Below are 13,235 nucleotides of genomic sequence, written 5' to 3'. Positions count from 1 at the left end.
TATGCCTCTTTTGACATTGTGTTTGCTGAATTGCTTCACTGTAATATATTGAATTTCATTGGTATATTATTTTAGGTTGAAAGCTGCAGAAGAGACCTTCAAACAAGCACGAGAGAAGGCTAACTACAACGTAAAACCTAAACATGCAGCAGGAATAGTAAGTCTTTCAAAATCCCTCAATTCACATTACAAACAACGAATAACACACACTAACAATGTAAATTTTAATTGCAACCAGGATCTTACTCTGTTTCTTCACTCACTCAGAAAGCCAAGCTGGGACAGAAGATGTGAATTTCTGCTGTGCCTAATCCAACTAAACTAATTGTTTCCTGTTATTTAATTCCTCCTTTTTTTCTTTTTTTTTTTACTTTACAGTTACTTCAGCATAAACGTAATAGCCATGAGATTTAAAGGCCTTGCACTATTTTAGTACATGGACTTGGTCAGGATTTTATCTATTTATTTATAAACAAATGCTTATAAAAGCAGTGTAGTAGAATCGACAATCAAGCCCACACAGAATCTGCACATTTATTTTCATATTTTATACCATGAAAGTGTACTGAAAGATCTACCCTCTATGTATTTAAATATCGTAAAATACTGTATGTTCTTCACTCATATTTGTAGGAGAAAGCCACAATATGTAATAAACTAGAGCAGATAAATAGCAGATTTCATGCAGGTCGACCAATGAAGAAATGCTGACCTTGTTGTCACTGACATTTAAGAAAATTAGGAAAATTAAGAAAATTAAGCAAATACATAAAGAAATGGCAATCTCCAGATATAATGTTCGACTTTGACCTGGGTAAAGTCAGTGTGTCTTGGTTCATATAGGAGGAGAAAGAGCCATCAGCAGAAACCAACCTATTCTTTAACTGGATACTGGATAATATTCTGTGTCCATAGTTTCCTCTACATGCGTTTACCTACTTCAACCTATGAAATTTATACAGTGTTGAATGATTTGTAGTGAATTTCTCTGTTACGACTGAACTGTGAGGTGTTTAATGAACAATTGTTGAAAACATATGCAAATGCCATTCTTTATTGTGTGAGTACAGCTGTTATCAGTAGTTCACTGTGTGCAATAACCTTTCAGATTTACCAAAATGTATTTTCAATTAAAGCTGACAGCTTTGTATTTCATGTGTGATCATTTCTTTGTTATTTATGTATGTGCTACATGGTTAAGAAATGAAATGGAGCAGCTGCATATGAATTATGTGATGTCATTTTGTTATGGAGGAATTTGTAGAAGATAATTACAAACACAGAGACGCATAAAAATACTGAAAAGCAAAAGTCGTATTGTAATGGGAAATAATAGATTTATTTTTTAGAAGATATTTATTATATATTTTACATATATATATATTCATAGATTTTCCTTTTACACATTTTTGCTATTTTGTTAAATATTGTCATTAAAGGGTAACTAAACCCTAAACCAACTTTTTTTAGTTAATGATCTGTAAGAATGTTTTAATTCCACAATATATGGTGTAGAAACGTCTGAGTGCTGCCCTCTTCAGGTTGAACGGTGGCTACTGCAGTTGAATTTTCCTATTGGATGTTTGGGGTGGTTCGTGTAAGGGGTTGTTGGTGAGGTAGGCAAGTTCCATACAGACAGATGCGTCTCAGGTGCACGCCCCCCTCCGCTGGGCTCTGCCCACTTTTCCAGCATTTTTCAAATATTGCCAGTGGGTGGAGTCAGGCTCTGACCAGGGGTTTAGTTACCCTTTAATGAGCGTGTCTGTTAGACTTTAATGTATCTCAGTTTATGTTGTGCACATTGTAAATTATCATAACAACGGCAAGGCTCAAACTCTTGGCTTGATCAAAGTCAGCCCATATTAGATGAACTGAAACCAACGGCATCATTCCATTGGATGCAGCAAAGCCAATGGCAGCACCTAGTCAAAATAGTTTTTCCACCACTGATTTCCTGCTTAGTCAATATATAGTGAACCCCCTCTAATTTCACGTCGAAAGGTCCACAGTCCCTCAGCATTCTTGCATGTCTTCAACTGTCCTTCATTATTGCTGATACATACAACAGCTGGGTAGGTAAAACAAGATGGTGAAGTATGGTGGTCAAACAGTTTCCACAATTCTCAAGTATCGAGACCAAGGTTGCATCCCAAATCGCATACTTCCTTACTATATAGTAGGCGAAAAACAGTATGAGAAGTATGTCCGAATTCACAGTACTCAAAAATGAGTAGGCAAAAAGTACCTGGATGACCTACTACCTCTGGCGAGATTCTGAAGTATACGATAGATTTGGGAATGACAGTGAAGCAACGCAATTGATGCTGGTAGGTCACATGATAATGACAGCATGGCAGATGTAGTACGTGCAGATTATATTCATACTCCACACATACTATATAGAACATACTTTTTAAGTGGCCGTGAAGCCAGCTAATTACTTATTCAAAATAATAGCTACTCAAGAGAGTATGCGATTTTGGACGCAGATAAGCATGCAACAGTGACCACCCATTTTTTTGGCCTCATTTATCAAATTAAAACCATCCTTTGAACTTGCGATAATTTTTCAAATGTGTGTACGTGTGATTCAGAGAACTAAATTAACGTATGCCACCCTTTTAGATGTGAAATTAAATTTAAATCGCAAATGATTTCAGATGGTTTCAGATATCTGGCTTGTAAATGCCACCTAAATAATGTAATTAACATATAAAAGAGCACCAGTCAACGTCCAAAATCTTTTCTTGAGAATAGTGAGCGACAAGAAGTGATTTATACTTCTGCGTCAAACCTACGCCGTAGCTACGTCGTAGGCTATGTGTAGCAATCGTAGCCTTACGTTCACCTCTCCAAAAATTTAACAACGCGTCAATTATATGCGGTCTATGATTGGTCTGCTGGTCTTCCTTAGGTCCAAAAAAAGATTCTGCGATAGCATCGCATTCCCTCGTACGCATTTCCGATAAATGATCTATTTTTCGATATTTAACAACTCAATCTGCAACAAAAGTCGCTGTCTATTTGCTGCCATCTCTGCTGCTGCTTCTGAGACAACGTACACAACAAGTTGCTTCTTCTTCGGCTTTTGCCTTGATACTGTGGGTTACACCATCAACATGCCAGTGGACACTGCCTACTAGCAGTCTGCATGTCGACGCAGACAACGATGCAGAAGTATAAATGAAAACTGACCTGTAGCCTACAGCGTAACAGCGTAGGTCCGACACAGAAGTAAAAGTACCTCTACGCTGTAGGCTACGTGTCAGTTTTCATTTATACCTCTGCATCGTTGTCCCTGAGCATGTGAAACCTGAGGGAGAGGTTCTAGCAGACCAATCACAGCGCTTGCGGTCCCGGGTAGAATTGACGTGTTGTTACATTTTTGGAGAGGTGCACATCAGGGCACGCGTAGGCTACACGTGCTACACAAAGCCTACAACGTGAGTTCGACGCAGAAGTATAAATTGGGCTTTAGACCCTGACGTGGTGCTTAGCACTTTTCCACGTCAAAGACCGTTTTTATAATTATGAACGTTGGCATGGATTTTTTTTAATAAACGAGGCCCTTGGTTCCAGAAGCATTTTAAAATAATCTGTGCTAAAGAGTTGTAAGCCATAAACTAAACCACACAGCAATGAGGTGGATCACATTGGTGGAATGTTTTTGCAGAAGCATTGGTAATGTAGTTCCTCTTTAGAAATTCCGCAGTTAAACATGATTATTTCAAAAATAAGTTGATATTAATGTAGACTGATGGCTTCAACAGAAGCATTTGCCATCAATTAACAACCTCGTAGATCACACTGGTTTGGAAGTTCATCAATTTCCCTTTGGATTAACAATGAATAGGATTTTTACTTCTGGACCACCAACTGTTGCACTATATAGAGAATCAGCATTGCTGAGGTAAGGCAGGAGAACGCTGGGATACAGACGGTCCATCCGTTTAAAAAAAGAAAACTTTCAAGAGGTCAAAGGTCAAACGTTGTTAATTTAACACAAGAATGTTATTTACTGTTTAAGTCTTGTAAGTAGTTGAAGTCTCAGGTTCTTAATATTTGTCAAAAAAGAAGAAAAGTCCAGCATTGTTTCAATTGCTGTGATGCTCGGCAGCTATTAAGCATTCCCGTAGAGCATAATGCGGTACAGTCCAGACATAATGAAGGTGGCCAGTCTTCTGATTAGCTGTTGTCTTTGGCACGTTTCACACATTGATTGTTGGGGCGGCCCCAGTTTTTCCAAAAAAGAACACCCTAAAGCATTGTTTCGTATGTGCGCCCTCTCAGTATGCAGCATTGACATTAACAGACACACATTTGCACTGCTTGATCCGTTGCACTTTCCGTTGCCGGTATGGCGGCTGCAGCCCAGGGCAGTGAAGCCGTACAGTGACCGTGGTTATCCGGCTTGGCCGACAGAACGCACAGGACTGGAATGAAGTGTGGTGGTCTGGCGTCGATGCTGTTTTTCGACTTCGATGTGAAGCTTGAGACGTCAGGTGGCGTGGGATGTAGAAAGAGTTACACTGGCCGTAGCAGAACCGGTTGATGACAGTTCGGCTCAGACAGCCCTCCAAGCTCACCGTTTGACGTAATGGCTGTGTTTTGCACCAGTCGCTCTTCAGGTACTTCCTCTCAGTGACTACCAGGGCCTCGCGACTCGACGACAGCATGTCGTGTTTACCCTTCTGTCGTTGTGCTGATGTGTGCTGGGGCAATGACGCTAGTGTGTGGGATGGTGATGACAAATCATTGCCTTTTAGCTTGTATGGGGAGGGGATGGAACCTTGAGGGCGGGGCTTCTTGGTCTCCGTAGACACAAAAAGGGTCCATGCCAAAATGGCAGGTATTGCCAGCTTCCAGAACATCCTGAGGAAAGATACAAAATATGGAAACCTTTAGTGCCTTTGGTCCTGATTCAAATGTATACATTGTCAAATGAGTGGTCAGTCAGTATATTGATAAATATTTAATTGTACTCTGTACATGTTTAAACCTTCTTACTATCATTTACTCAGAAATCAGACAACACTGGTTAATTGGTATGATTTTAATTAACGTAAGTAGAAGGCCGATCAATAATCAGTACTTTGGCTATTACTAAGAAATATTGCATTTTCACTTGACCTGCTCATGTGGCATTTGACTCGAAGTAGTATAATAATCTCCCCAAAACCTGATCATTCATCACCACTATGGCAACCCCCAAAAATTCTATCAAAATCTCTCTTTTACTAATTTTACTCTAAAGACACATTAAGTAACAGTTGACCAAAATGAACTAACCCGATGCTAAGTTTGCTGGGAAAGGAGAATCCCCCTGCCCAAATTCAATCTCACTTCTTCACACACTAAAAAGGAGTGACTCATAAGAGTCATTTGTTCGGGAGTCGGTCTGTTCATGCTGTATGTTTTTGATTCGCTAATAAGAATTATGCTCATAAGACTCATTTCGGTAACACTTTATTTTGATGGTCCCTTTTGAACATTCTATTGACTATAAGTAACTTTGCAACTTCATGTCAACTAAATCTCATCAGAGTATTAGTAGACTGTCTGCTTATTATCTGCTAACTCTTGTTATGTGATGCTCCTCCAAAAGACATTCTACTATAAGAATGACTATAAGTTAATTTACAAGTACATTTCAACTTATTCTAACCCTAACCCTGCAGTCTAATAATACTCTACTAACACTTTAATGAGAGTAAGTAGACATGTAGGTGCAACGTTACTTAGTCAACAGAATTAGTTAAAGGGACCATCAAAATAAAGTGAAACCGTAATTTCTGCAGGAATCAGCGTCTGGTTCGAGTCATAATGTTCAGAGTATCGGTGTTGCAGCGTCACTGAAGTAGTGCAGGAAACCAGTAAAAAGTAAAGTAGTGTGAGTACACGGACACTACAACGGTCGTGATATGACGTCAGACTAAATGTAACATATAACAAATAATAATAAAAACAAAAAGTAAAATATACAATCGACTCCACTTTACTGTAAAAAAATGTGTTCTTTTAGTTCATGCATGAACGCACTCTTAGATAAAGGGGTTTGAGTGATTAAAGGTGGGGTATGTGATTCTCTTTTTGGCCATTTTTACAAAATAACTTGAAATCCTATTCCTAACCCACTTACAGCCACTGAGTTAGAAGCACTGAAATGAAAATTAAGCAATTTAATCATCTGTGGAACGGGCAGGACTCGAAAAACTCCAGCCAATCATTTCCAAGACCACCTAGAATCATTGGACAGTAAGTTCGTCAATCAAACGGTCGTACCACACCCCCCTCCCCCCAGCGCGAGTGACCCCCTTCGTGCACATACTCAAAGCTCGTGACGCATGCTCATCTCGTCAGTAAAGCCGGTTCCATTATTAGTGGTAAATCGTCATTACTATCTCTCGCGCATCTGAGTTTTCACTCGTGCATGATTGCGCGTCCATGTTCTTCGAATGGGTGGAGTCAGGGCCAGCGTTGGAGAAAAGAAGGTAGGACCATTTGAATTGTGTATTTTCAAAATCTGCCGGTCGTTTTCCAAATCACATATCCCACCTTTAATAATAAGTATCTAACCTGGTGAAAAAATATTTATTCATTGTTATCCTCATTATTTTAATCTGCAACACCATTGTGAACGATAGGAAATTCAATTAAACTTAATGTGGAGGATGTGACAAAATGACTGACCGGATGTGACAAAATGACTGACGCAGTTTAAACGGTTACAGGCTGCAACTAAGCGACAAAGCAGTCCGTTAAAGACACAATTAGGATGAAGCAGTTAGTATGGCCCAAAGCTTGCCTACTCTTCTGCTACACACATATAAGTAGGCAAATAGAAATGAACGTAAGACACCACAAATGATTATTATGAGTTAATAGCATGGTATATCCATGGTTGTGTCATGATATAACCATACAACCATGGTGATAACATGGCACTTTCTGGTTAAAAAGACCAGCGAGTGAAGTTTTATAGCAGTTTGTTTATTCTTAAAAAGCAGAGTGGTTCTTATGTAATGCTGAGAAAGTTACTTTGGTCTGAATCCTCAGTCCTGTTAATCGTGGTGCCCTCTGTCCGTTTTGCTTTAGATAACCCTCTGATAACCTCTGATATTTCAGATACTTTACAACCACTGGCATTGTCTGTTTCATTCATGCTCTCTCCCTTCTCATAGCCAGCATCCGCTTTCATCTTGTCTGCTGGGTAGATTGAGAATAAAGCACAGTTGTATTTCATATATTTAAATGACACGGTCTTTCAATAGATTTGTTTTTATGTCCCAAAGGCCTTTTTTATATGGATGTTTTTCAGGACAGACCAACCAAAAGAGCTCACAGAAAGTCTGGAGCTAAACAACACCAGAAAGCTATTATGACTATTACATCCTTTTCACATGATAAAAAAAAAGAGTTAAGCAACATTCAAGTCAAGAAAACGTGTGAATCTTTCTCCAAAAGATAGAAAACACACATGCACAGACATAACACAATCCTGCTCAGTCAGGTTTATCCTTAAACATTAACTTTCTTTAAAGTACCAGAAACAGTACCAAAAACAGGTTCTTTTGATTCCATTTAAGGAATCGTTCATCCAAAAATGTAAATTAATTTACTGACACTTGTGTCATTCCAAATCTGTATGACTTTCTTTTCTCCACAAAGGACTAAAGCTTTCAGACTTGAAAGAACCATATTTAAAGTAATCTGAAGCCAAAATATATCTTTTTGTGAGAAAGGCTTTGTGCTCAGACTGAATTTTAAGTTGATGTTCACTGAACATTTCGACAATTTTGCATATTCATGAAAGTTCGAGAGCGGGATGTCTGAATCATGAACAAATTGTTCTTTTGAGTCAAATATTTTTTGTGAACCATTAATATGGTTCTCGTTCTCTTACTCCAGTCCATTTCTCACAGAAAGCTATCAAATTACTTCAAAAGACATCGAATAAAGCACAAGTCATATAGACACTTTCGTGATGTTTTATTGTGCTTTTGCCCCTTTTTAAAGCTTGAAAGCTTCAGTCCCTATTCATTATAACTGCATGGAAAAGAGCGACCAGAACAGTCTTCAGAATTTCTTTTTTTAAAACAACATGAGGATGAGTATGAAATTGTAATATTTTGGGTGAACTGTCCCTTTAAGCTCTATAAATCTGGGTTTCTGGGGAGAATTGGCTACAGTTAACCGTGACTCACACGGCGGCAGAAAGGAATGGATTAATCATCCGTATCTCCCTCCGTCAGTGTCGCTGGCAGCCATTAATGCTGTTTACTTTTACACCAGTCCCAGAATGCTCATGCAAATAAACAGGGCGACCCATCAAAAGGGAACGCTACAGAAGCCATGAGGTTACAAGGAAGTGGCCTTTATGTCTCTGCTGAGGCAGGGTTAAATAATGAGGGCTTTGCTTATGCCGGTGGTGAGATATGCAGGGGACATGTAAACAGTGGGGAGAGCACCATGTGAACATTATTAGATCAGGATGTGGAAAGTTTAGCAATCTTGGGTTTCTCTCCTTCAGATGACCACAGGCTGACTAGAGGGTTTGGTTTACTGGTAGCTCAAGATTATGTGTGAAGAAACAGGGAAAGCTGGGATGTGACAGTGACTCAAAAGGCTGTGACATACTGTACATGCACAAATATCACAGAGCTCAATTGTCCATACGTGAAACTGATTTCAGATCTGTGAAAGTGACACACACACACACACACACACACACACACACACACACACACACACACACACACACACACACACACACACACACACACACACACACACACACACACACACACACACACACACACACACACACACACACACACACACACACACACACACACACACACACACACACAGGGGCCATAAATCTCCCCAGAGAAAAATTGTGGTTTGGAGATAATGACAGTGTCTAGTTGGAACATACGCAAGTAAATAAATAAAACCTTATATCTCTCTCCCATCTGTCTGTATATGTGAGAAAGTCAGTGACAGATCATCCACACTGTAAAAAATTGTGTGGATTTACAGCATAAACGAATGCAGTTGCTGTACTTTCACTGCCGCTGTTATCGCTAGTATTTATACTCGACTATAATTAAACTGTATACTGTGACTTCACAGTCATATACTGTAGCAGAATTGCTGGTAGCTTTTGTTTATGTATTTATTATAATGTAGTAGTATGATATCCACAGTAACTTAAGAGTCAATTAATTAAGTAAAAATTAATTAAAGAAATTAATTAATATTAAAAAGTAATAAAAAATATTACTGTGAAAAACGTACAGTAACTTTTTACAGTGTTTTTTTTGTTTAAAATGGCCGAGCCATTTTACCATCCATTCTCCAAACCGCTTATTCTCTGAGTAGGGTCATGAGAGGGCTGGAGCCACAGGAGGGAATATCACTCTGGACAGATGGCCAGTCCATCACAGGCCTCACACACACACACACACTTTAGCATCTCCAGTTCACCTGCTGAGTGTCTTTGGATTGTAGGGGAAACCCACACGGAGAACATGCAAACTTCGGGCTCAGCCGGGATACAAACCTGGGACCTTCTTGCTGTGAGGTGACAGTGCTCCCCACTGAGCCACAAATGGCCAAGCCATTACTGTTAAATCTTGAAAAATCTTGTGAAATGTTTAACATTTCACATTGCTCAAACTGTCATAATGTGCATGATAAAGGAAAAAAAAAATGAAGAAATATATAATTTGACTGATAAGATACATTAAGCCCCTTTCTTATTTCCTGTGTTTTACGCTGAAACTGAAATTTCACTCCGAAACTTTCTTACAAATCCTGTTTCCTCAGCTGCTAAAAACAGTATGAGACAAAGGCTGATTTAAGAGAAGCAAAGTAGCATAAAACAACCAAAACGCAAGTACCAGCATCTCTCATTGAGCAGAGGCAGCATGCTCTCCCACACAACCAGTGATACCAGCATTTGACCAACCACTGTCAAAACCCACAGCGAGCCTTCCCTCACACTTCCATAACATCTCCAACCCAAAACAACAAGTCAAACCCTGAAGCTCTCTCTCTATCTCACACCCATACACACATTAAACACCATCGCATGCATAAACACTAACTGGCGCCACAAAATTATGAATTTGACAGGAGTTATCATCACAGCAATTATGTACCTCCCTCTGCCACAAGAAATTCTCTTTACATTCTTATGCAATTTATACACGCACATACAGAGCTGAAGTGTATTTCCAAAAATAAGGATTGCATTTGAACATATTTCCCCAAACATGCCCCTATCTGCCATTGGTTGTTCAAACAGAACAATGTTTTGATTGTCTCAAGGTGTTCACACTTTTGAGGGGAATTAACCTACACTTGGCTCACTTCAGTTGTATCTGCATATTAAAGAAAAATTCATCATCTGTCATCATTTACTCGCCGTCAAGTTCTTTTAGTTGATGGGCCACATTGAGAAAATTCTATGGGAGTCAATGGGCACCATCAACTGTTTTGTTACTGACATTGTTTAAAATATCTTCTTATGTGTTCAGCAGAAGAAAGAAATTCATACAGGTTTGAAACAACTTGAGGGTGAGTAAATGATGACAGAATTCTCCCTTTTGGGTGAACTAGAAGAAAGTATTTTACTAAAACTTGAAAAAAAAAACTTGAGAAAAAACACCTCAGCTTGAAATTAGCATTACACACAGTTCTGACGGAGTCAAGAAAATCTTTAACATGTCAAATTAATTTATTCAAATCCAGACCTCATGCCACCAAACAAAAAAATAAAAAAATAAACTCACATGTGCAGAAGGTATCATTTCTGATTAAAGAAATATTGTAATGCAATTTAAACAACTCAGCACTACAGCTGCCCTAAAGCTCAGTGTAAAACCATTAATGCTCACTTGTTATCCAGAGACATGTTTAATTTGAATAATTAATGTACAAATGTCTTCAATTTTAAGTGTATTTTTTCCTGCAAAGATGACAAATTTAGTGACCGGTGGGCACATATCTCTATATAGAAACTATTGCAAAGCTTGAGATAATAAGAGGTTTTGCCCACCAGGCACTAAAGTTGTGTGGTGCGTACCTGAGTAAACACATTGAAATGGCAGCATGAATTAAACTCCACCACATGACAAGCTGTCAAGCTTTGCCTCTAATATTATTTCAACTTTCAGTTGTTTTTAAAACATCTATATAGTCACCCAAGAAAAATGTACATATGAGGGGAAAAAAATCATAGAACACACGAGAAAGAAACTTTTATTATAAAATAAAATTTCTTTCTCTATCACATGATGGTGATTCCTCTCGCCACATGCAAGAGACTTTCCATGGATTTTTTTGGCAATGATTTTTCCAGGGTAGGTTGCCATGTCCTCCCCATTACATGGCTTGGGACACACACGCATTCACACCTATGGAAAATTTAGCATTTCCAATTCACCAACACTGCATGTTTTTGGATTGTGGGGGAAACCGGAGCACCCAGAGGAAACTCACACAGACACAGGGAGAACATGCGAACTCCACACAGAAAGGACTCCTGGCTCAGCCGGGACACGAACCGGGGACCTTAATCTCGCTGTGAGGTGACAGTTCTACCCACAACTCAACAGGTAACTGTCTTGTACAAAGTATTCGTTCCACACCACAGCAACAGAAATTAAATTGCTGAACACAAGACCATGAATGCCACCTGTGAATCATTCATGTACTGTTTACCAGCGACCAAAGAAATATATAGAAATAATACAAAAAGGTTCCTAAACTCCAGATGAATCTAGATTAGAGTTCAGCTAAAGCACAGTGCAGTATAAAGGGCTTCCATGGTGTGATTTTGTCACCGTACGGTATACGGGTATCTAGATCACTGAGAGTAGATGGAATATCTGTGGTTTAGGGCTGTTGGGTCAGACTCATGTTTCAATACATAGCTGTAGCTGAGGTTTAAAATGTGGTCGAGCAGTTCAACCATATCAATGACTGAATTCTCTGATGGCTGTCGTCACATAATGCTTTGAGTCTGACTTCAGCTCCCTAAAACACATGCACAACACACAGCCAAGTGTACTTTCCATTCACATCTACTGTTGTTAATGTATGATAATTACAATTACAAGAAATGAATCTTAACCAACCCTTATCACAATATCAAAAACCTCCCCTATAATATTAACCATTTTATCCATATCCCTATCCAACCCCCAATTGTACTCTAGCCCTCAAGGCACACACATTGCCATCATTCTTGATAGTATTGGTTTATCAAGGATTGGTGGGGATTTACAAGGTCACTGGGAAACTCAAAGGCTGTCAGGCTCAAATCCGCTTGGTTTAATGCGCTCTGAGGGGCAGTCACCACTTTGAACTGAGTTGCGGCTGATCCTTTTCCATGGCCTTCTTTATTATGCCAATCATGCATTTCAGTCGCAAACACACATGCATGAGCAGGACTGAAGCCAAAACTGTCACACAACCTCACACGCTCTCTCATGCACACGTCCCCATCAATAAATATACACCGTCACTCAATCCCTGCTCTTCAAGGTGAACATTATTGGTTTCATTACATTATGGTTTGATGACCTGCATTATGAAGAACTATAGTGTAAGTGTAAATACAAAATAATACAACATCAGTAGTCGATTTAGAGAATTCTAAAAAGCACCAGGTTTCTTAGGATTGTTACAGTAGCAGAACCCTCTTAGGTTCCAATTAGAACTCATGATTCTAAGGTTCTATGAAGAACTAAAGAACCATTCCAGCATAAAATAGTTCTTTACACTCTTAAAAAAGTTCTTTATTAGAATCTATGGTTCCACGACAAATCTTTAACATCATGGAACCTTTCCATTGCACTAAAGGCCCTTTATAGTGGAAAACGATTCTTCAGATTATTAAAATTCCCACTAAGAAAGAAAAAAAAAAGTATTTTTAAAGACTGTTTACAGAAAGGTTCATTGTGGAACCCATGATGATTCTTTTATGGCATGGCTGCAAAAACTCCCTTTTGGAAACAATTTTTAAAAAATGTAGATATAATTCTAAATATAACTTATAAAACCATTCAAGAATCTTCTTTTTAGAGTATACCTGTAGATCTGGAGTCCAGAATCACGTTTTACTGCTGTGAAGAGGTCACTCAGAGGTCAAAGGTTGAGCAGCAGGTCAGAGATCGGCCAAGACTCAGAGCTCCAGACGTAGAGAATCAGGGTGGATATCCATC

General features: G+C 38.9%; 2 protein-coding genes across 2 annotated transcripts in view; one reads left to right on the top strand and one right to left on the bottom strand.

Annotated features, from left to right (window-relative positions):
- fmn2a (formin 2a) overlaps positions 1-1,155 on the top strand; it is a 48,176-nt gene extending 47,021 nt beyond the window's left edge. The window contains exons 16-17 of the mRNA XM_077239286.1: positions 76-157; positions 268-1,155. Of these exons, the coding sequence (XP_077095401.1) occupies positions 76-157; positions 268-294 (109 nt within the window). The 3' untranslated portion in view covers positions 295-1,155. The remainder of the gene's footprint in view (positions 1-75; positions 158-267) is intronic.
- A 251-nt stretch (positions 1,156-1,406) lies between these two features.
- Positions 1,407-13,235, bottom strand: grem2a (gremlin 2, DAN family BMP antagonist a). The gene is made up of 2 exons (XM_077239271.1): positions 13,103-13,235; positions 1,407-4,872 (listed from the first exon to the last, which is right to left on the bottom strand). Exon 2 carries the CDS (start codon positions 4,869-4,871, stop codon positions 4,287-4,289), a length of 585 nt encoding a protein of 194 aa, XP_077095386.1. The 5' UTR covers position 4,872; positions 13,103-13,235; the 3' UTR covers positions 1,407-4,286.

The sequence above is a fragment of the Siphateles boraxobius genome, unplaced genomic scaffold (genome assembly GCF_051911475.1).
Source record: "Siphateles boraxobius isolate OS27281-9 unplaced genomic scaffold, OSU_SipBor_1 22, whole genome shotgun sequence".
NCBI lineage: Eukaryota > Metazoa > Chordata > Actinopteri > Cypriniformes > Leuciscidae > Siphateles > Siphateles boraxobius.
This window is presented reverse-complemented; position numbering and strand designations above follow the sequence as displayed.

Bases quoted from the DNA above. Each gene is read 5' to 3' on its own strand.
- grem2a (XM_077239271.1), bottom strand. From the start codon at position 4,871: ATGTTCTGGAAGCTGGCAATACCTGCCATTTTGGCATGGACCCTTTTT.